This window comes from Paroedura picta, chromosome 2 (assembly GCF_049243985.1).
Source record: "Paroedura picta isolate Pp20150507F chromosome 2, Ppicta_v3.0, whole genome shotgun sequence".
Classification (NCBI taxonomy): domain Eukaryota; kingdom Metazoa; phylum Chordata; class Lepidosauria; order Squamata; family Gekkonidae; genus Paroedura; species Paroedura picta.
In genome coordinates, this window is record NC_135370.1 from 73,352,104 (window position 1) to 73,375,169 (window position 23,066).

Consider the following 23,066-nt stretch of genomic DNA (forward strand, 5'->3'; position numbering starts at 1 on the left):
CCTGCTCCCCACTGGCTTTTCTTGTTGTGAGTTTTTGGACAAAAGATGCTTCTATAATGATATAGGGGGAGAGGAAGGCAAGGAAGTGGGACTCTTATCAAGAACAGTCATACAAAATGAGAGATTAAACAAGGAACATTTTGCACAGAGGGAAAGAAATCTAGGAGCTAAAGCATAAACAGTGACAGAAGCCCTTTCTTCCTGCCACTATATGTAGTGTGTGGCACAGTTCCCTCCTCTCCCGATGCACAATGTGCAGTGCATCAGCCTCTAAGACAACCCTCTGTAGCACACAGTGGAAATAACAGTGGCCTAGACTCAACCTTATTTCTGGAAGCCACAAGACAGAACTGTTTGTACTGGAGCTTTCATATCCTCTACATGCCCACTCTACAATATTACTTCACATCGGCCTTCTCCAAATCTTCCCTTGACTTATATCTTGTTATCAGAACCCACCTGAGCCAGGATGGCAAAGGAGACCTTTTTTTGCTACCACCTACAGAGACTTAGGAGGCAGTTTTTGCCTCACTTAGTGGAAGAAGAGATGATGAGGCGTAAGAGACAAGGGATTGGTAAAGGGAAGAAAGACATGATCTACAAATTATTTAAAGTGAGAAGCGTGCACCACTGAGCTGATGGAAGCAGAAGTGGGAAACAATATGAAAGATTAAAGAGATCTGTCACTTTAGGTTACCAAGAACCATCCTTATGTGTACAGTAGGTTCTCAAGTGAGATGCAGCAAGATGCAATTCACTGCCCCCCGTGCCCAGAAACAGCATTAACACAAGTGACACGAGACTCCCTTGGCCATCATTTCCGCACATGCACTCCTCAGCAAAGGTCTCAGGGTGCCATGGAAGCCAAAATGGGCTCTATTTTGACAGACATGTTTTTTTTTCTTCAAATGGGATTGACGGTCCTGTTCTATTGTTCATGGAAACACAGAAACTAGAGAAGCAGTCAAGTCTGCATAGGTTTGTATGTGCCTGATCTCCCACTGAAGCTTTCTAGAGGATGGTGGTGCCAGACCCTGGAGGGGGGGGGGGAGGGAGAGAAAACAGGATAGGGCAGATTTGTTGAACTAAAACCACAAACTGCAGACAAGCTGGCTTAAAGGCATTCCTTCTCCCCAGGAACTCCTGGAAATGGAGGAGGGCTAGGCATCTCTGGAACTGAAATATTTTTTTTAATGACTAAACTCCAATTTTCAGAATTCTTTATGGGAAATAAGTACAGTTAAAAGCAACTGTACAGCATTTTCAAAATATTTCACCTATAGTATCACAATAATTGTTGCAACAGTCCTGTATAGTCCAGTATTTTATTCCAGTATTACCAAAGGGAAGCCAAGTCTGACAGGTAGCATCTTACCTAAGGTCACTGAGTGAGTTTGCAATTTAAATTTGAACCTGCCATCTTCTGAATCATCAGTCATTCAGTTACTATGCCCCTGTAAAGTTAAACCAGAACACTACCAATATAAATATCTATGTTTTCATAGGTTTATTTGCAAAGTGGATCATTAACAGAGATAGAGATCTGATAGAGAAGCTTAATATGCCCACTCTAAATATATTTACCTGGAAGCAAATCCAGATGATGTTCATGATACCTCCTCAACAACGCTTTGAAGAGGACTGCAGCCTAAATTTCTGTTTTGGATGGTTAGACCTTGGCAGGTATTGTAAGGTTGTCTTTGATGTTCAAAACCCACAATTTAAGGTCTAGACCCAGCTTACACCTTTGTTGAATGTAGCACAATTGGGGGGGGGGATCCCAGTTCAGGATAATAATTACAGATGTGTGAGCAGTAGCCCCTGTTAATAAGAGACCAGAAATGGGATTCAACCAGTGGTTCTTCTGAGACAGAGCAAAAGTTCTGCAGGTAAGAGAAGCCACAGGATGATCCTTCTTGAATGAATCCTTTTATTGCATGGGGATGGAATTTGGAGAGCAGCATGCTGACTACAGGACTGTTTCTTAGAAAGCATCTTACATTATCATTAGGAAAATGAATTCTGGTTAAGCAACACAAGTCTCACTTATCAGTCAACACAGATGTAATTGTTTTAATGTAATCTGTTCTACACAGCAGTTATATGTTATTGCTTGAAATACTATAGTCAACACTGCTAACTGAATTGCTTTAGCAGTAAATATGTTAGACTCATGGAAAGAAAAACGGTGAAGCAGTAACTGGGGAACTTAATGTTTTCTTCAGAGGCAATGAATTGTGCTGCAGCAACAGAAGCTAGCTGCTTCAGGAGGTTTGTTGCAGGTATAGAAACCACCCTCCATAGCAATGATCCAGCCCTGTCACCTACGCTTCTGAAGACAAGAAATGAGGATGAGCTTCACCCAATGATATTTGGTAAGGAGGCATGCTTGTGGGCTAGGTTCCTTAGGCCTTTCTGATTATGCAGGCAATAAGACTGTGGAGACACCCAACAGAATGGAGAAACAGTGAAATACGACTCAAAATCCTTTGTATTCTTTGTAGTCTGTCACCCCCTGAGCTTTTTCTCAGACCCTCAACTATCACCTGTGGTAGAGAGTTCCACTAGTTAATGAAACATCTGTGTGTAAATTGTTTTTTTTTTTTCAATTAGTCATGAAAAGTTTCCTTAGGGTTTCCCAGTTGATAACCATCTGCAAATCCTGTCTGCCTAGCTCTCTCCTCTGCCAAGCAATATTCCCCACAACCACACTTGTGTTGTGTTGCAGCTGGGAACAGATGTAACAATGGTTTGTTTTGAGGCCAGAGAAGCAAGGAGAGAAGCTACCCACATATTTCTAGGCACTTCTAATCTGCCTCCTCCCCACCACATAGCTTCGCTCATCAGGTGGAGATCGGCAGGTCCACTGCTCCTCAAAACTGGCACAAACAGACACTTTCTGGAATAGACTATTGGGCATGACTGCTAGATAATAAGCAACTTCTGGTGGCTAGGCTGTTCACCAAGAATGCCAGAACAGGTGGACTTTTCTCTAATGAACAAAACAACCCCAAGAGCAAGCACAGACTAGTTATGTCTTAAATGTTACAGGAGGGGGAGGAGTTGGGTTTCGTATCCCATTTTTCACCACTTGAAGGAGTCTCAAAAGTGGCCTGCAATTGCCTTCCCTTCTTCTCTCCACAACAGACCCCTTCTGCTGTAGGTGGGTCTGAGAAAGCTCTGACAGGACTTCTCTGTGAGAACAGCTCTGACAAAACTATGACTAGCCCAAAGTCACCCAAATGGATGCATACGGAGGAGTGAGGAATCAAACCCAGCTCTCCAGATTAGAGACTGCCTCTCTTAACCACTCCGCCAAGCTGGCTCTCTTGCATGCATTAATCCTCTGTGCATTTAAAATGCATTATTGGATCACAGCAATTGTTTGCTGGCTTGTTTAAAAAGCAGTTTGAGCAAGACTAATGTCATCTTCTGTTCTCATCTCAGTGGTTATCTTATGTCTATTGTGACCAATCTGTGCAGGGCTGGACCTGCAGAGCAAAAGGACAAGTTTTCATTTCACAATAAAGCACCTGTTGAAGCCGCTGAAGCTCGGGTGAGTAATCACGTGCCTGCCTTAAAGACAGGGTCATATATTCATTATGAAATTGCAGCACCACCATTCCTTTATTTCTCCCTCTTTTTAAAAGTAAGGCAAACGCTCCATTTTCATTTCCAGAAGGCCTGGCCGAGAAGAGACGCTCTCACCTCTGCTGAAGATGATGCTCTCATAAGGAATCTTGTTCTTGGTCTCCAGGCTAGAGCAGTTCCACCGCTGGTCCCGGAACTGGTGCTGACATTCGTGGATGGCAATCTGGATGCCTTGAATGGCAGAAGCCGTCACATCAGGGTTTCGTACACACACCTCCAGTTGCCGCCGCGTCAAGCCAGGCAAGGTCAGGCAGACTGTGTTGGCATTAAGCACAGGCTCCAGCGGCAACTTCAGGCCCAGGATCTCATTGGAGAAGCAGCTGGAGAGGAGACAGAGGATCAGCAGGGCCAGCATCACATCCCTAAGTTAGCTGCAAATACATCCCTTATACCCCAGAAGAAGGAAAAGTCAACAATCTCAGAGGGCAAGAGCCGATATCTAAGCATGAGAGAGAATATCTAATGCTCCAAGTATCATGGTGCTTTAATTCACAACCTGAAGAGCACAAGAAAATGTTTCCAGCAAAATATACTGCAGTACAGTGGTGAGGCTAGTGGACAAGGACCTGGGAAAGCCTGGATTCAGATCCTCATTTTGCTATGAAGCCTGCTGAGTGACCTTGGACCAGTCACGTTCAAGTACCTGGCAGGGCTACCGTGAGTGTAAAAGGAGGAAGGCAGAAACATGTACAGCATCCTGGGGAAAAGGGCAGGAATGCTGGCAGGGCCTCATGGGAATTGTTGTCCATGGACATCTGGAGGGTCGCAGTTTGACTACCCCTGCTTTAGAAGGTGGGCTCCAAATCAGATGCATTTACATCAGAAAGACTAGTTAGAGCAGCACCTAACAAATTTTTCTTTGCCACCCAGCAAGCCTTTTGGTGTTGATTTTATACATGAGTGTATTCCTCACAAAAATTTGACCACTGAGGAAGACCCCCTCAGGGTCAAAACGCATTTGGCCCATTCTATGTTGGTCTATTCCATGTGTGGTTAGAAATGTGATGTTTTTAAATTATGATGATCATGTTTTTAATATGTTGAATTAGCGTGCTTTATCTAATAAATTAAATTTTAAAAAATGTTTTTGCAGCTCAGCCTTTGGGTTCCTAACAAAATTTCCATCTGCCCTGTGTGGAGCTGCTATTTGCCCTGGGACAATAATGACAGCACATATACAGCAAGCATACATACTAAAAATAACCAATGATTCGAGAAGATGCTCCAAACCAAGGGAAAGTGGATGTAGACTATATTAAAACATATAGATTATCTGTTGCTGTATGCTTTATCTTGCTTTAAGTAAATTATATGTAGCGTTATAATTAATTCCTTGCATTGCTTAACATGTTTAATACTCAATGCCTTGTTTCAGATCTCTCCAGTCCTCATCCTATGGCATCTGTGACACTAACTGACCTTGTGTGATCCACCTCCAGTCTCACTGAGAAATGTGGACTATGAATAACATAAATAAAATATAAACTAAATCAATTACAAATGTAATAAAAACACTTCTTGATGGGCTCTAACTCACACAGTGTGTGATGCCACTTTCATGCCTTTTCTGCAAAAAGAGTATTACTCATCTGAGTTCCCACAGAGACATGTACTTATGGAATCCAGCATGTCATTGAGCTGAACAGACGACTTGACTTGGTCTCTAGAACTGAGTGCAGCCATACCAGTCTGAAATGAACTAAGAGCGTGGCTCAACTATCCTGCAGAAGATCTTTATTATCAGCCATCACCATCTAGATTACTACAATGTCTATTATAATAGTCAGTGCACTATTGGTTTCCTACATGTTTTATGTTATGTTTCATTTTCACTGTATAAGAATATTCTTGTAGTTTACCCTGATTTGCTCAGGGCAACACCCACACAAATTTCAACTACTTGATTCCCATGCTTGCATTTATTAGTGTCCCAAAGCCCTCAGGATAAAACAGAAAGCAGCACATCTGTTCCAGGTCACTCTGAGCAAACAGGAGACCTGAAAGACACATTGCATTATACGCTGTCTTCAAGTGAACAAGTCCACCATCACTACCGAAATTCCTGCACAGATGTCTTCTGAATGCTGAGCCCTGTGCAGTTTACCACTCCACATTTTTAGCATCTGGAAGGCTAAATGCCTGCAGTTGCTCTTTTAAAAGGAAAACTGACTTTATCAACATTCCAGATTTTTCCTGGCTTGCTGCATGCCCACAGTTTTGATTATTTGTAATATAAATACGTCTTTGTATCATAACTCCCATGCCATTTCTCCTATCTACTGTGGTTCTTCAAGAAGTATTCATCCATGTTTTGTCTCTGTAACAAAAATGTATTGTTTGGAAACTCTTTGCATAGTCTTGCATCTCTTGTCTGGTCCACTGTGGCTGTTTCAAAGTAGCCCTCTGGGTCTGATTACTATCTCTACTGCTCTCATCTATAGTTAGAGACATAGTTCTTAGAGGGAAGAATCTTGCAGTGCATACACTAGGTCATGTTCGGCCAGCACATGTATCACAGTGCTGGTTCTGTTCAAGATGATTCCCCCTAACACCATAATCCTTGCACTGCAGCTCCTAATACCCATCCAGAGGTGTTCTTGCACAGCAAAGAGCTGCTGCAAGAAATTGTTCTGTCCCCACTTCACCCTGTCAAAAAAGACAATTGGCACTGTCAAAGTTTGCAGCTCAACTCACTGGTTCACAAGTACAGATGCAGTCCCATGCTACCATTCAAGCCTATGCAGAGTCGCTCTAATTGCCTAAGCCCATTGAGTCTGGAGCCTTGATAGGGTTACACTACAGCCATGCAATCCTAAGGACATTATTCTGGATGCCTAGAGGCATTCGATCTTTAACGGTAGAATTTCAACACTGCCAAATGCTACCCAGCTACCCAGCAGGCACGGTGAAACAAACAAAACCTGCCATGCCAATGATGACTATAAAACAAAAGCTAAATTTTCCTTGACTCCCATGTAATAATCAAACCCAGAGAGCATAAGCACAAACATGTTGTGCCTCATGCCCCACTTGTCGATTCATCAGACAAGAATTAAAACTCCAGAAGTTTGCTTGGAACTGTTGTTATTTGTGTTTTCCTCAGTAGCGTGGCCCAATAAAACATAATCACCTCATCCTGCTATAGCCTAAACTACAATGTGTATGACACTAATTTGATGGTAAATCCAGTTGAGAAAAAACCACTTCTGTATCAGGAGTCAAAATACTGGCAAGACAGGGGACACTTAATCTTTTCCCGCCAATTCACTAAATCTGTACCCCACTTCTGCTTTGTGATCTGCAGGGAATCTTCCTGCATGTGAATTCCTCGCATAAGAACTCCAGTGGAGAGGAGAACTGTCCGAAATAGAGAAATGGCAGGCAGAGAACGTTACACGGCTTCTCTCCATGATACTTCTCTCCTCCCAAACACCCTCCTCAGAAATTAGTTTTCCTCATGTAAACATATGATGCCCTAACCGGGATAATTCAGGCTAGGCCAGTCTCAACAGAAATCAGAAGCCAAACAGGGTTGGTGCTGCTCAGTCTATGGATTGGAGACCACCAAGGAATACGAGGGTTGCTTAACAGAAGCAGGCAATGGCAAACCACCCCTGAATCTCTCTAGCCTTGAAAACCCTTTGAGGTCACCATAAGTCAGCTACAACTAGAGGGCAAAAAAACAAATTTTATCCTGCGGAATAAATACACAAATAACTATAAAAATTATAATGATGATAATGATGATGGTCATCCCTGTGTTGGCTTTGATCGTGTCGAGCCAGCAGATCCTTTGGCAACCATGTTTCATTTTGCCACTGACCATGCCGAGCATTAATGATTTTTCTAGCGAGTTTGATCTCATGATGTGCTAAAAGTAAGTGAGCCTTAGCCACAATGATAGCACAAAAAAAGAAGCAAACCAGAGAAAGAGTCCTGAGTCAACCTCTCTCTCCCTCTCCCTCTCCTTCTGCCTCTGTAATGTCGTAGCTGACTTACAGCAACCTGTGAGGTTTCCAAGGCAAGAGATGTCCAGAAGGGGTTTGCCAGGGCCTGCCTCTGCAGGTGGTCTCCCTTCCAAATACTGACCCTGCTTAGGTTCCAAGAGCTGATGAGATCAGGCTAACCTGGGGCTGTCCGGGTCATGGCAGTCTTACCTGGAGGAAAATTCTTTTTGTGACTCAAATGGTATGATTGTGATGAGTGCACAGGAAAAACCCGGCTGTTCTATTTCTCTGAGAGAAAATCTTCTAAAGTCTCTAGCATTTCTCTACCCCAGCCAACATTCTGCTTCTGTTTGCTAATGTTTCATCTTAAGAGGGCAACAAGATCTTAAGGAAATAAAAACTTCATCCACCCACAATAAGCTGCTGTTGAGGCACCTGTTTCAAACTTGTCATCCAATTTGGGGCAGTTCATTACATGTAGCACATATTATGGGCTATGGTCCCATGGTTCCTGGGGCCTTCACACTTATGCAGCTGGTGGACTGCAAGAAGGGAAAATAGGAACTGTTGGTTGCCTCCAAAGTCCCAACTATCCTTGGGAAGGGTGGTCCACTATCACAGCACTGTTATGCTCTGCTAAGACCCCATGAACACTCTGGTGAGAGCAGAGCTGCAGCCAATAGCACAACTCTTCTTTTAAAATGTGTTCTACTGACGGTTCTAGGCAAACGATTCTAATATTGCTCTCCCCCAAAGGTTTGAAGAACTCAGACTTCTGTGTTATTCCGCCTACATGTATCACACACAGGCAACACAGAACCCATTGAAAATCCTAAGGGAATGTTGCTAATCCCTCATATGTTCTGTGAACATCTGAAAAAAATCAGGTATGGACCTCTGAATTTGGGCAATCACCTTCCAGCTCTACAATTCTCTGTACTCGTCAAAAGTCACTCCCTAATCATGTTTCCATTTGCCTGCAGCAATCTGCCTTGGGGCTTGATTCTGATCTTTATTTATGATTTGTCAAAGGGAGAGGCCATGTGCTTGTATCTAAATATTCACATCTCTGCTGCAATTGCCCCTATCCATAAACAGTTTGCAGAGTAACCAGGCCAGGTGAACAGGGAGAGAATGAGAAAGACATGCAGGTTAATAGACAAGAAGGGCTTTAATTACACAGCAAAGTGTTCCCTTTGGCATTTTAAAAACAGGGACTTCAAGCCTCTAATGACTCAATTTGAGGGGAGATGCCAAGGTGGTTGTAACTCACTAATGTCAGTTCTTGATCAAAAGCAGAGGCTGTAGAGCTGGTGTCATCTTCCTCAGCTGGGTCACAGGTTCCACATCTACTGAAAGAAACTGGTCTGGGCTCCTGTGTGGGAAATCCCTTCTTGCTTATCTCTTTGTGTCTGGCTTTATAGCATCTTTTAAGGCAGGCCTGCACAATTTGTAACCCAGCAAGGCAATCACATCCCACCCCCACCCCCCATCCCCCAGCTGCTTAGTGTCCCACCCAGGTCTTGACAAACCTGTTTCTTGCTGCATGCTTGGATTACAAATAAGGCGAGAAAAGGGGGAGGGGGCTTTCAGAGCATCGTTGCATAGCCAGTGGGTTGCATTTAGGCTGGTAAGTCACGAGTTGTGCCAGTCTCTTTCAAAGGAGGCTTCTGTGTGACCAAAATCACCCCACAGTTTCGGCATAATCAAGGAGATGTTTCTAACCATATGGCAAATAACACAGCATGGGTTGCATAAATATGCAACCATTCCAGATTCCTGTGGAATGCTTTCCCACACCCTGCGACTTGCTATTCATGCTGCAGCGAGGGTTGCCCTCTTCAACAAAGGACAGGGCTCTTGGTTGCATTAGGCTGGATGCACTCATCAAGGTGAAGCACCTCCAAATTCAGTACCACAGTAACAGCAGGAGCCACACCAGGTCTTTCTACACAGCATGAAGCTTGCCTTCTTCTAAACGCAGCAAGCCAGGTTGTAGGACCAGTTTAATTAAATGGGAGTAAGATGGGGGAGTAAGACGTTTAACAAAATGGGACTACCTAGGATTGCTCTCTAAATCTGCCCATTCTTGGACTCCAAAGGTTCCCGTGCCTCATCTCCACAGCGCTGTAAAATGAGGAACCGCATCTCTCAAATGGCTGTCTGTACTGAAGGTCACAGGAGCCTACAGGAAATGGCCTCCATGATGAGACCTGACCTAACCACATTCCCATGAAAATACCCTGGATGTGCAGCTGACCCAAATCTAAATAGGATGGTATTTGCCTGGTGAATATGGAAAAGTCCCTGGTGTATCAAGCCAGTGATCTATCTAGCCCAGCTTCCTGTCTCACACAGCAACCACTGATAGCTGCTGGTAGACCTGTTCTCCATGCCTCTGTGTAATCCTCTTTTAAAGCTGTCTATGCCTGAGGCCATAGGTGCATCTTCTTGTCGTGAATTCCACATTTTACTTACTCAATAAAAAAAAAAACTATTACCATTTTTCTGTGCCCAACATCTTCCTTGGCTGGCCTCAAGTTCTAACACTTGGGGAGAGGGAGAACATGTACTCTCCGTCCATTCACCCTACCCCTGTGTATCATTTTACTAACCTCTGCCATGTCCCCTCTTCTCTGTCCCAACCTTTCCTTATAGGGAAGGTCTTCAAACCGCTTAACAATCTTGGTTGCTCTCTTCTGTACATTTTGAGGTACCCTGACCAGCAGAACTATTCACAGGTGATATTTTTCTCTGTGGCATGAAAAGGCTGAGCTCCCTCCCCATTTGTACTAATTAAAGTACTGTTAAAAGGACAAGAGGTAGGGTTGATCACTCCAGGTTGAGTCTGGGAAGGGGGAAGGGAGGGACTTCAGTGGGACATAAAGCCATATGAAGCCACTTTCCAAAGCAGTTTTTTCTCTCTCCTCCAAATAAACTGATCTGTTGCCTAAATAGGAGATTTCCAGCCACCACCTGGATATAGGCAACCTTAACAGAATTAAAACTGTCTGGGTTTGTGCTTTGTCCTTGATGTGCAGAAATGCAGAGCTCAAGATTTCTAGAAAAAGGCTGTTAAAAGAACTAGAAAAAAGCTTGTAAAAAGTTAAGAACCCTAGCCCCCCCCCCCCACACACACACACACACACACACACAAATTCTTAAAGGTAAACAGTCTGGTAGCCTGTTTCCAGGAGGCCAAGTCTTTGAATATTGGGAAAGAATATATTCTTTTCTTTCAGATCATGGACATGCTCTAACCCTGTAAGTAGGTCTGGTATATATGGGCAAGTGAATATTTTTTGCGTAACATCTGTGGATTAATTTTCAAGGCCGCAGCTAGACTTAGTCTAAAAACAATGCAAACACAAGCCCTTCATTTAGGTGGTATATTTTTATAATTTTATTCTGTCTTCCTTGCACAGCTATCAGGTTCTCCACTCCTTCATTTTATCCTCCTAGCAACCATCCTGTGAGGTAGAATAGGCAGACAGTGAACAAGTAGCACAAGGTCACCAAGTAACTTCCATGGCAAATGGCTCACTCCTTGGCATGTGGTCTTTTCTCCCTGTGATGACGTCCACTTCCCTTCATTTAACCATCCTGCAGAGCAACATCATTCTGTTGTCCCTTTCCCAAAATATTCCTTAGTTTTTCACTGTAAAATACAAATTTTGCAAATAAAACCTCCCCACTGCCGCCACAGCACATACCTGTGCAGAATACCATAGTCTAAATCCATGGGTTTAAAGACTCTGTGCAAACCTTTGCAGAGTTACTCCAGTCTAAACCCTCGGGTTTCGATACAAGTACAGTGCATATGATTGTACAGTCTATCAAGTATCATAGCTCTCTTGGTACTTGAGAGAAGGAAATAGGGAACAGAAAAGATTTCACTCTTTCATGGGCAATTTCTAGTTGTTTAAACATTTTAGAAGTTTGTGAATATGATTAAGATTTTCTTCAGGCAAAAATCTAGCCCTCCCACAGTCAGGATGCAATGAAAATCATGCCACCAGTGCAACTTAGAGAGACCTGAGGCCAAGCTGCAAGAATAAAGAAAAAGGCAAAGGGCTGCCTCCTCAAGTCTCTAGGGCTCCCACACAACATAAGCTTAACCCTCATGGATTATAAAAACCCAGTGCGCTAGCAAATTTGTAACATGCCATCTCAACACACCCAGCTAAAGTGTTGACATCAAATCACTAGGCAGCAGATGCCATGTACACAAAATCACACCTACATTTAACTTCTTGGGAAAAGGTACCACCCTCTGGTTCTCTATTGACACAATCACTGACTTAGAATGTCATCCATTAACGTGGATTACGAGGGCGGCAAAACCCACTGTGCCAACTGTGATCGATGACAGATATTTCTGCAGATAGTTATATCTAGCTTTTCTCCCCAAAGATGGTTTCAGCAGCATTCTCTCCCCGACCCCCACAACAGTCAGTCTGATTAGGCTAGAGGGTTACCTAAAATGAAAAGCTACATATTGGATGAGGGTCTGAGAAACCCAGGTTCTCATAGGATAGTTATTATTATTATTATTATTATTATTATTATTATTATTATTATTAGATTTATTTCCCGCCACTCCCCATAGGCCTGTGGCAGGTCACAGTAGTCTTGTCCCCATTAAAATACCCAAAAGACTTTAAAAACAATCCCAACATGGCGGAAGCTCTCATTATTCCTACCCCTGCTATCAGAGCGGCAGGGAGGGTGGGGAGGAGATCTAACTTACTAGGTCCGGGGGGGGGGGGGGATGCTGGCACTCATTCGCTGGCTCCGGCCTCAACCAAAAACCTGGCAAAAGAGCTCCGTCTCGCAGACCCTGCGGAAAGCTGGTAAATCCCACAGGGCCCGCAGCTCACCCGGGAGCTCATTCCACCAGGTGTAGAGCCCTGCGGGGGGCATAGGGCAACAGGCGGTCCCTCAGGTATGTGGGTCCCAACCCGCGTATAGCCTTAAAGGTCAAAACCAGAACCGAACCTCATCCTGGCGGCAACTGGCAACCACTGCAGCTGCCTCAGCACAGGCTGGATATGGGTCCTCCAAGGTGTGCCATTGAGGACCCTAGCAGGTGCGTTTAGCACTATCTGGAGTTTCCGGATCAGGGACAAGGGAACGCCGGCATAGAGCGTAGGTTCTGGAGGAAGGAGCGTATCCAGCGCAAGGCTGTGCTCTGTATCCCCATGCCGGCAAGGCGGTGGATCAATAAATCGTGATCCACGATGTCAAAGGCTGCTGACAGGTACAAGAGAACCAGCGTTGATTTTTTTTAGGATTTTTTTAGGAGGGGGCGGACCACTGCCTCCTTTAGCCGCTCAGGAAACTCCCCTGAACTTAGGGAGCAGTTGATAATGTCTCTGAGCTGGCCTCCTATCCCCTGGCCACCTCCCTTGAGGAGCCAGGAAGGGCAGGGGTCGAGGGGGCAAGTGGTCGCCCTAACCAATCCCAGCAACTTGTCCACTTCGGGAAGGGAGAGCCGCCTGAAGCCATCAAACCTCACTACCAAAGGCGGCCAACAGGTCTCCAGTTCGTTTACTGTATTAATTGTGGCGGGAAGGTCGCGACGAAGTGACAAGACTTTATCCGCAAAATAGCTCGCAAATGCCTCACAGCCGAGTGCCAATTGTCTAGTATTTTGGCGCCCCTCAAGGGTGGTGAGTGATCTAACTACCCTGAATAACTGGGCCGGGCGAGAGCTTGCGGACGCGATTTCCATGGCAAAAAACTCTTGTTTAGCCACTTTCACCGCCATCTCATACGCCCTCTCAGATGTTCTCAGTTCTCTCAGATGTTCTCTCACCCCCACCCCTCACAAGGTGTCTGCTGTGGGGAGAGAAAGGTAACAGTGTTTGTAAGCAGCTTTAGGACTTCTTTGGGTAGTGAAAAACAGGGTATAAAAAAACAAGTTCTTTTTCAATGTGTACTCTTGACAGTATACTGAGACATTTTATATACCAAGCTACTATTCCTGATTACATTCAAAAGATTTTTCTCAAAATTACACAGGCTGGGCAATGGGCATCCAGAAGTGGTTACCGACCCCAAAGTATTCACTGTACATTTATTATCATAGTAAGCCTGCCAACCAATGGGAGGGCAGAACCATCCTGACCCTTTGAGAGCAAGACTTTGAACTGTAGAAATAAGCCAGTGAAGCATTTTACCTACATGGTAATAGACATGGTCACTTGCTAGTATCTGTTAAATCAGTGGTTCTCAACCTGGGGGTCAGGATCCTTCTGGGGGTTGAACAACCCTTTCACAGGGGTTGCGGCAGGGCAAGCAGCTTGGCCGGGGGGGGGGGACCATCCACACAACAACCTTGCGAGGTAGATTGAGATAGAGCGTTCGTCTGTCTGGAGCAGTGGAAAAGAGTGAGATCAGTATGGTGGGACAAAAGGCAGAACTGAACTGAGAAACCCTGGGGGGAAAACCAATTTATATGCAATCATTAACAATGGATCTTCACGCCATTGGTCAGTTTCGGTTTAATTTCTGCGAAAGAAAACTTTCATAATTTTATGGTTGGGGGTTATCACAACATGAGGAACTGTATTAAAGGGTCGTGGCATTAGGAAGGTTGAGAACCACTGTGTTAAAAGGACAGCTACAGGAGTCAGTTAAGAAATTGACAACCCTATCTGACCATAAAGAACAAGAGTAGAATGAAACCTAGAAGGAATTACACAATAGAATTAATTCAAATGGGTAGCCATGCAGGTCTGAATTAGCGCGATAAAATCAGAGTCCGGTAGCACCTTTAAGACCAACAAAGATTTATTCAAGGTGTGAGCTTTTGAGTGCAGGCATTCTTCTTCAGTCTGAATTAAAAATTAAGTTCCACTATTTTTCCCGCAGTGATAAAGTGCTAACCTGATGGGGTTTGGATGGCAGAAATGTGGATATAGTTTCAAAAGTCTCATCTCTGCCAACAATTCAAGGTGTGGCCTTGAATCTCACCACTCTGTCCTTATACCTTGTCTGTAAACTGGAGGATGTACTTACAACAAGGATATGATAAAGATCAGAAAGGATATAAGTGGTCTTTGAAAATGGTCATCATCACTCATCGTACTCTCACACACTCCGTCCACCCTGATGAATGCAAACCACTCATACATACCTCCAACAAAGACACAAATAGACAGTTTTTCATTCATTCTCCACCAAATAGGTGGGGTTGCCAACTTATTGGGGGGGATGCCTTGCACCTTTACTGGAGAAACTAGCTGTTCTATCAATATAACTGCAAACGCTACCCCAGCCATCACATGCTGAAGCGGAAAGTCAAGTGTGTTCGTGGATTAATACATTCCGACACACATTGATTGCCATGGCTTGGCAGTGAGCCTTGGTAGCGTTCTGATCACTTGTAGATTCATCAGAAGTGAGATGCACCCTGGTTGCCTCTTCTTTCTCAGGTGACTACAAGAAAGACTGCCAAACAAGCTATGTCTGCTATTCAGAGGGGGGACAAGATGCCATGCCTTAGCGCTGTTTCCACATAGTTGCGTGTTTTCCATATAGTATCTACATGTTTTCCCTCATAAGGTAAATGAAGGAACAAACTCATGGTTTCTCTTTGCCTTGGGTCCCAGGAGGTGAGAAAAAATGCATGCCCGTCTGAAATCTCCAACTGTGACACTACCTCTTTCCCTTACTCCAAAATAGTATCAAACTTCCTCTAACAGCCACCAACAAGAAATCTGGAAGTATCTCATGCTAGATGGATTTGGTCATCTAGCTCTCGAAGTATAAAGGATCTGTCTAGTTGTTGCATCTCCCACTCTGCTTTCTCCAGCTAGTGTAGGGATAATCAGTTGCCCCTGTACAGTTCATGCCCCTCCCCTTAACAGGGCTTTGGATAGCAAGACCTAGTAGGCATGGTATGTTTAATGAGATCAACTTTGAATCATGCAAAATATAAGAAAGTTTAATACACAAAATCAAAATTAGTCTGCATTGTCTGCTCAAGCACTAAGCTGAGTAAAGATATATTATAAAGGTGAAAACAAATACATCATCTAAACTCCAAACTCTATACATACCCTATGATTCTAGTGATTTTTGAAGCTGTGGCAGTTCAAAAGTCCCTCAGTACCTTTGTTCTCAGAGTTGGGACTCCATCTTGACCATAAGTCTTGAAACAATGGCAAGAAGTCCCTCCCAACTCTGATAACAAAGGTATTGGTAGAGTTTAAAACTGCTTTGACATCAAGTATTTCATGGCTTCAGCCTCTCGAACCAAAAAGGTCCTTAGAATTTATAATCTTCCTTTTTAAGAGTTTAGCCCTTCTGGGATCAGTCCTTCCTGTCTTAGGGGAAAGAAATTACATTTGGCTGGACCAATCTATGCCCCTTTAGGTTTGACATTCCAGCAGGGTGTGCATTGTTAAACTTTTTGTTCTTACTTAGCCAGAGCCATCTGCATAACTAAACTCTCATGTGTTCTGCATTTGGGAGAGATATGACTCATCTCCTGTAGTTTTCCTTTGCTAGTCTTTTACCAACTGGGTAGCCTCTGTAACATGAGCAGAGGATAGATCCAAATAATAAATAAACAAACAAACAAATAAAGGGGGAGAACATTTCTCCATAGAGCAAAAACTGCTGGAGGAGAACTGCATTGGGGGAAGAGCTGAAGAAGAGGGTTAAACCCCCACCCCACTATGCAATAGCCCCAGTATTAATAAGGCCATCACAAGGCAGTTTCAAAATAATTAAATGCAAGTGATACAATCAAGGATTACTGATCTCTAATTTGTCCTGAGGAATAATTAAATTCATATTTGTTTAACTATTTATACTCCACTTTCTCTCCAATAGGGACCAAAATGATTTACAATATTGTTCCCCCTCTTCCATTTTATCCTCACCACAACTTTGCAAGGTTTCAGTGTTGGTCTGCAGTAAAAGAGCTAGTTCTAAATCCAGGAGCACTTTAGAGCCCAGGAAGATTTTCAAGGTGCAAGCTTTCAAGAGTCAAAGTATCTGACAAAGGGAGCTCTCAAAAGCTTGTCTTCCAAAGATCTTGTTGGTGTCCATGGTGCTACTGGACTCAAATCTAGATCTTCCATGAGGTAAACAAAACTGAGAGAGAAAGAGAGGGCACTTCTGCACATAATAAAAAATAGCATTATGCCAGCGTAATGGCGTAGCGCTAAATATTATTGCACCTCCGGCCATTCCTTACCTTCTTGCCATCTCGCTGTAGTCTGCCATCTTTTCATGTTTCTTACACTCCGCAAGCACTGCTGGAAATGGCGGAAGAGAGCAATGCAGTTTATATACAACTCTCTTCTGCCTGTTGATCAAGCCAGAAAAAGAGAAAACCTGTCCCAGGCTATCAAAATCAGTTAACAATATATTTATATAAGAGATTGTATAAATATATTGTTAACTGATTTTGATAGCCTGGGACAGGTTCTCTCTTTTTTTGTTAGGATATTTATTCAGAACTGCCTGTTTTTTTGTGTTGTGTCAATCAAGCCAGGCAGCCAATCCCTTTTCTCCTTTTTTTAAAGGTCTTGCAATGCCCACCAATTTTGTTAATTAATAGTTGTCCATTATCTTATTCCTGATTTTTTTTTGAAGGGGGGGACTGTAGAGAGGCATGCTTTGTGTGACTGGGGAAAAAAATTTTTTGCCTTTGCCTACACCCTTGTATGCCTATTCGTTACTACAGGCCATTCGCTTTAAAAAAATCCCGTCCCCAGGAGAAGGGAGAGGGAGGTGGGTGCAAGGGCAAGACATTGGAGGAGGACATAGCACTTCTTCACCTTCATACATTTCTTTAGTGTATAGTATGCTGGTTGTCCACTAAGGAAAAGCGCTTTTAGTTTGGGGAATCAACTTTACGCTCTGTGGGCTTTACGCTCTGCGGGGGCTAACTTATTGGTCATTCCCGGCCCCAAGGAAGCCCGCCTGGCCTCAACCAGGGCCAGGGCCTTCTCAGGCCTGGCCCCAACCTGGTGGAATGAGCTCCCGGAAGAGCTGAGGGCCCTGCGGGAATTACCAGCATTCCGCAGGGCCTGTAAGACGGAGCTCTTCCACCAGGCTTATAGCTGAGGCCGGGCGGTAAGAAGATCAGCCCCCCCCCTCACAAACTGGCGGTAGAGAGCGTCACCCCCCTCCGTAGTTGAGGATGCGGAGACTAAATGAGTAAGATTAAGCCATCGTTGTTGCCACTATTGTAAATTATTGGATCTTATTGTTATTTTATGGTTTTTAGGGGACGGGGTTATGTAAGCCGCCTCGAGCCTTCGGGGGGAGGCGGGGTATAAATACAATAATAATAATAATAATAATAATAATAATAATAATAATAATTTATGCAATTCCCCAACTAGCACTTTAAAATGGTGGATGTAGTGAGAAGTTTGCTGGCCAGATGCAGGAGGTTGGCAACATCATGCGGAGTAGCCGGAATACACTGTCTTCACAGGGTAAGCATTTCACTATATTTATCGCATGCAGAAAAGCCCAGAAAATAAGCTTCCATGGCAGAGTGGGGAATTATATTCTCAGTGTTTCAGGTCCCTGTCTACCTTAAATTTCTTTCATTTTTAGAAGCCAGCATCTATGACCTCGTGGACCTTAATGCTGGGCTTTTTCACCTAGCCCATTTTGCAGGCATGTCTTCTGTGGTAACCCAATCCAGCCTGATCTGTTGTCCTTTCCCTTCTCACATCTATATAACACACATACAATAACATCCCTGTGACTCCCTTAGGGCCATCATCTCCTGCCTCACAAAAGCAAGCCTTCCTTAAACGCTTCCTTCCATCCTCTTCCTCCTCTCTCTCAAGCACACTCACCATAATGCACCCCTATGCTATCTGGGCCTACAGGAACAAGGTAGGGATGATCCCAACAAACATGCCCACAGACTATGGGGAGAGGGATAACAAAGGGTCAGGGAAGTTAATCCACGTCTATTCTTTGGATCTGATTGTCCTGTGTCCCCCCCCCCCTCCCCTTTCCTTCGTAGCACTAAATGAGTTGAAACACGATTTCACAGTGAAAGGCCCGCAGGTCACAGGCTGTGGTTGCTGCTGCTTTAATTAATACAAGTTCCAACGGTAATATATTGGGGGGGAAGGGGGGGAAGGGAACTAACACTGAAGCTATTAAAAACAAAACAAAGTCCAAATAAAGGTGGGTCAAAAGAAGAGCCTCCCATTTCCTCAAGTGGCCTCTACCCAAGTTGGTGTTGTGTCACAGCTTTTCCCAGATTCAAGGTGAATGGAAAATGTATTGCATAATCAGAAAATAGTCTAGGTTTGCCAACAGGCCTTGAGAAAAATGCCCTGTCCCTTTAATAGAAGCTTAATGCTTGGGAAATGGTTGCCTGAAGCTCTTCATGGCATAGAGGTAAATAACATCCCATTAAACCTGTATTAAAAGGCCAAGGAATTTTTCTCAGATACATTGACAACCCTAAAATAGTTGAATGCTTCTCTGAGACCATAGAGTCCAACCTCCTGTTTGCACACTAGCTTGTGGCCTTCCTCTGGATATTCTCTCAAGTCTTTGGAGAATGTTCCTCTCCCCCCCCCCCCCCATCTTGGCCCTGATCCTCAGAAACACAGCTAGACTTGCAGTGCTTGGAAAATCCAATTCTGGTTGTTGCCTCTGGCCCACAGACTTTAACAGCAGGCAAGGATGCCAACCTTTTTCCTGCCTTTAGGAACCATGTGGCAAGCAGCAACTCAGCAGAGAGAGTTTCATATTGAATCACCATTCCTTTGCTGGAGACCTATCTCCATAAAACTGTCTGGACAAATTTATTGTTTTATTTGAGTACTTATTGCCAATTGCCAATTTTCCCCCTGAGATCCAAAGTGCCAGACCACATTGTTCTCCTCTCTTCTATTTTATCCTCACAACAACAGCCCTGTGTGGCGGGCTGGGCAGTGAGAGAATGACTGGCTGAGTGAGATTCGATGGCAGAGTGCTGATTTGAACTAGGGTTGCTAACTCTGGGCTGGGAAGTACCTGGAGCCTTTAGGGGCAGATCCAGGAGTGGGCGGGATTTGGGGCAGGGAGGGACCTTTATAGTGCTATGCAGCCCACCCTCCAAAACAGCCATTTTCTCCAGGGGAACTGATCTCTGTCTCTTGGAGGAGAGCTGTACTTCAAGGGGTTTCCCAGGTCCCACTTGGAGGCTGGCATCCCTAATTGGAACTGGATCTCCCAGATTCTAGCATGACTTTAATTATTCCACCATGCTGGTTCTCAGACTGAGTCCCAAACACCTTAGGTTAAGCACTGCCATCTGTTTAGTCTAAAATGCCTGGATGCTATTTCAGGGGTCAATACCAGGCAGTCTTTGAGTCATCACTAAAGTTCACAGGCTGGTAGTTAAATGCATGGGTGAGTTAAAAGACTGAAAAGAAGGATGTATTCATTTTGCCTTTTTTCCCCTCTTCCCAACAAGAGACTGCATCCCCCAGCTTCTGCTTGGAGGTGAACGCCTGTGAATTATGAGGAATGAAACTCTTTCCTGGGCAGTATCCTGGCCGTATAAAGGCCAGTCATCTACTGATAAAGGATGTCCAGTTTGTAACTTGAGTCTTTGAACTGCAGCTTCAAGGTGAGGAATCTCTCAAGAGAAAGCTCTCATCGCAGCCAAGAAATTGCCTGGTTTCCCCTCTTGAGAGTTGCCTTCATCTCCCAGTCCCTGAAGGGCAGACAGTTAAGTGGAATGCAGAGGCAGATAGGAAGCGCTTACTTCCCCCTAAACACATCCCACAAAATTCCTAAGCCCTTGCACCCAACATCCAGGAGCTCGAGATACAGTTATTTTGCATATTCCCCCAAAGGGAAGGGACTGGCTTCAGAGCTCTCAGGAATCAGTGCCAGAGTCCATGTCAAACCCACAGCTCACTCTGAGCCCCAAAGCAACCAAGGCCCCACTCAGATGGGAGGTGTTTCTGCTCTTTGGCACGGAGCAGGCTCTAGCCCTCAAGGAAGGGACCTGCCCTCCAAAGAAAAACGATTAAGACATTGTGTGTCTTTCATAACAGTGCTGCGTTTCTTCCTAATGAGAGCAGTTTGCATGCTGTGGCGCATGCCTTTCATCCAAGCATCCCCAAGCCTTGCTGCTGATTGATTCATTGATGAAGTTATCCGCTGCCTTATTGCTTTTTTAAATGAAATGTTTCCAATCCGCTCAGTCCTTGAGCAACTTCAAGTAAACCCCTTTCTCCCTGCCTGAAAATCATGAGTCACAAAGAGGGAGGAAAGTAACTTCAGATTCGAAAACGATACAAAAAGGCAGCAGGACTCAGCACCATAATCTCACCCCTCCATCGGACTTTATAATTCTCTTTCTTCCCTGGAAAGATAATCATCACCAGATCTCAGAGCTCCAACACTCTCCTGCCTCTTGCTAGGAACAGAAATCAGTAAGAACTTCCTCATTCAAAATTTTTTCAGTGAATGGAGCCACAGTGCCAGAAAGCAGAAAGGAAACAGTGGACACCAATAAACCAATCTAATGGAAACATTTTTCATTCTAATATCATAAATATTAGCTTTATGCATTTATTTCCACCACCACCCCTCCATTTAGCATACCAATCCCAAGGCCGCCCACTGGATTTCAAAGCCAACTGAGGAATCTGAACAAAACATAACAGGTTTTAGGTCCCAAGGCCCCTTCACATAGAATTATTAAACTCCTGAGAGTCCCTGCTTCTTCAGGGTCTCATCCTCTATAACAAAACAAATTGCCTAAGCAATAGAATTGTTCTTAACACGATACATGCGATGATCATCCAAAGCTGGACCAACCTAGATGGGCCACAGTAGCCTGTTCTTTGTAGGATAAGTCTTATCAGCTCTGTGGGATCCCAAGATGCTCCCCCTCTCCTGCACACCAGAAGGAGCCTAGGGTAGAGAAGGAGTAAAACTTCTTCGGGCAAGGGAAGTGGCAGATCTCGCAGCTGCTCAAGCGAATGAATTTGGTGACCAAGACAGTTCTAGACAACAGTCCATTTTCTCTAAACTATTTGGGGGGATTTGTCCCAGTCACAGTTGATATCAATCTTATGCAAAGCACCTAAACCAATATTGCTGCTTGGTGCATGGGGGATCATGCATCCTTGACTCAGTCCCGGCTCCGAGGCAGCGAGGCACCGCATTGGGAGCAAACACATCACCTCACTGGTCTATTTCTTCCCATCTAAACCCTGTTTTAGGATACACCAGTTAAACTCCTAGCCCTGGATTTGGACACATGGACACAAGAGTGGAGGCTCTTTTCCCAAACCTTACTTTTGTTATATATATATCAAAGCAAATACCCCCAGGTGAAATTTTAACTATTAAGAATGGGGTGAGAGAACACACTTGTCCAGGGAGAGGAGAGTGTGGATTATGTTGGACTAGGGGAAGGGGGGACATAATCCTAATGACTAGGACCACTTGTGAACCAGTGGCAAATCTGCCTGGGCACTGCACTCCGGGGAGAGTTGTAATTAGGGAAAAGCTCTAAGTGGCATCCCCTTCCAGCCCCGGAGGGCTTGGGGTCGCTGCTGGAGGAGGGGGCATGCCATTTATCTCCCGTCGGCCTGGGATGTCTGGTGGGGTCTGTAGGCCTCCCCAGGCACTGAAAGAGAAGAGAGCACTGGGACAAAGGGGTTCGAGAATCCTCTCTTAAAGGCGCAGGTGGGGGGGGAGGCTCTTACCTTGGACACCAGAGACCGAGGACAAGCAGAGAGCAGAGCCAGAGGAGCCGGGCTTGTCCCATCGTGGTTGCTGGAAGTTTGCTCGTGCCCAGCTGGTTCCGCTCGCTCAAGCGCAGGCTGGACGGGGACAGGGTGGGCTGTCTCTTCCTGGCGGCCGCTGTGCGGCTGGCTAGCTCCCTCCCTATCCTGGGCGCTTCAGGACCTCATGGATCGCTTTGCGCCGGAGAGCCTCCTTTTTTGGGGGGGGGGGGATGACAGCTCTCGCCACAGCGCTGCCGGGCCGAACCCTGGGGCCGGTCCGCCCACCGTCCGTCCTCCCTCCCTTCAGCACAGGAGCTGTCTTTCGCGGCGCCGTCGAGGGTCGGTGGGCGCCAGCAGCGCTGCGCTGCCAGGCTCTCCTCGGCGCTCCATGCGGACAGGTCCTTCTCCTCCGCCCCCCAAGGGAGCGCGCCGGGCGCGGGGCGGAGGGAAGAGGGGTGGGAGGGAGGCTCCCCCCCCCTCCGCTCCGCTCCCCTCCCCTCCCCTCGCACACACCCTCTTTCCTGCGCCGCGCGGGAACCCCCCGGGCCCGCCGCAGAGACAGGGGGCTCTCCCGGCCCGCGAGGGGCAAAGGGGCGCTCAGGCCGCCCGCACCAGCCCCCTGCCGCCCAGCGCCCCACCCATCGCCGTCGCTCCCGGCGCCCAGGACACCGCGCGCCGCAGCCGGCGAGCAAGGCGGGCGGAGAGCGGCGCACGAGGCGGCGGCGGCGGGGCTGGA

The 23,066-nt window shown here is 45.4% G+C and overlaps 1 protein-coding gene across 1 annotated transcript in view; it reads right to left on the reverse strand.

The window, feature by feature from the left end:
- Positions 1–22,816, reverse strand: part of WNT10A (Wnt family member 10A) — a 67,203-nt gene extending 44,387 nt beyond the window's left edge. The window contains exons 1-2 of the mRNA XM_077320740.1: positions 22,310–22,816; positions 3,709–3,971 (exon numbers count right to left, since the gene is read on the reverse strand). Of these exons, the coding sequence (XP_077176855.1) occupies positions 3,709–3,971; positions 22,310–22,371 (325 nt within the window). The 5' untranslated portion in view covers positions 22,372–22,816. The remainder of the gene's footprint in view (positions 1–3,708; positions 3,972–22,309) is intronic.
- Positions 22,817–23,066: the final 250 nt, after the last annotated feature.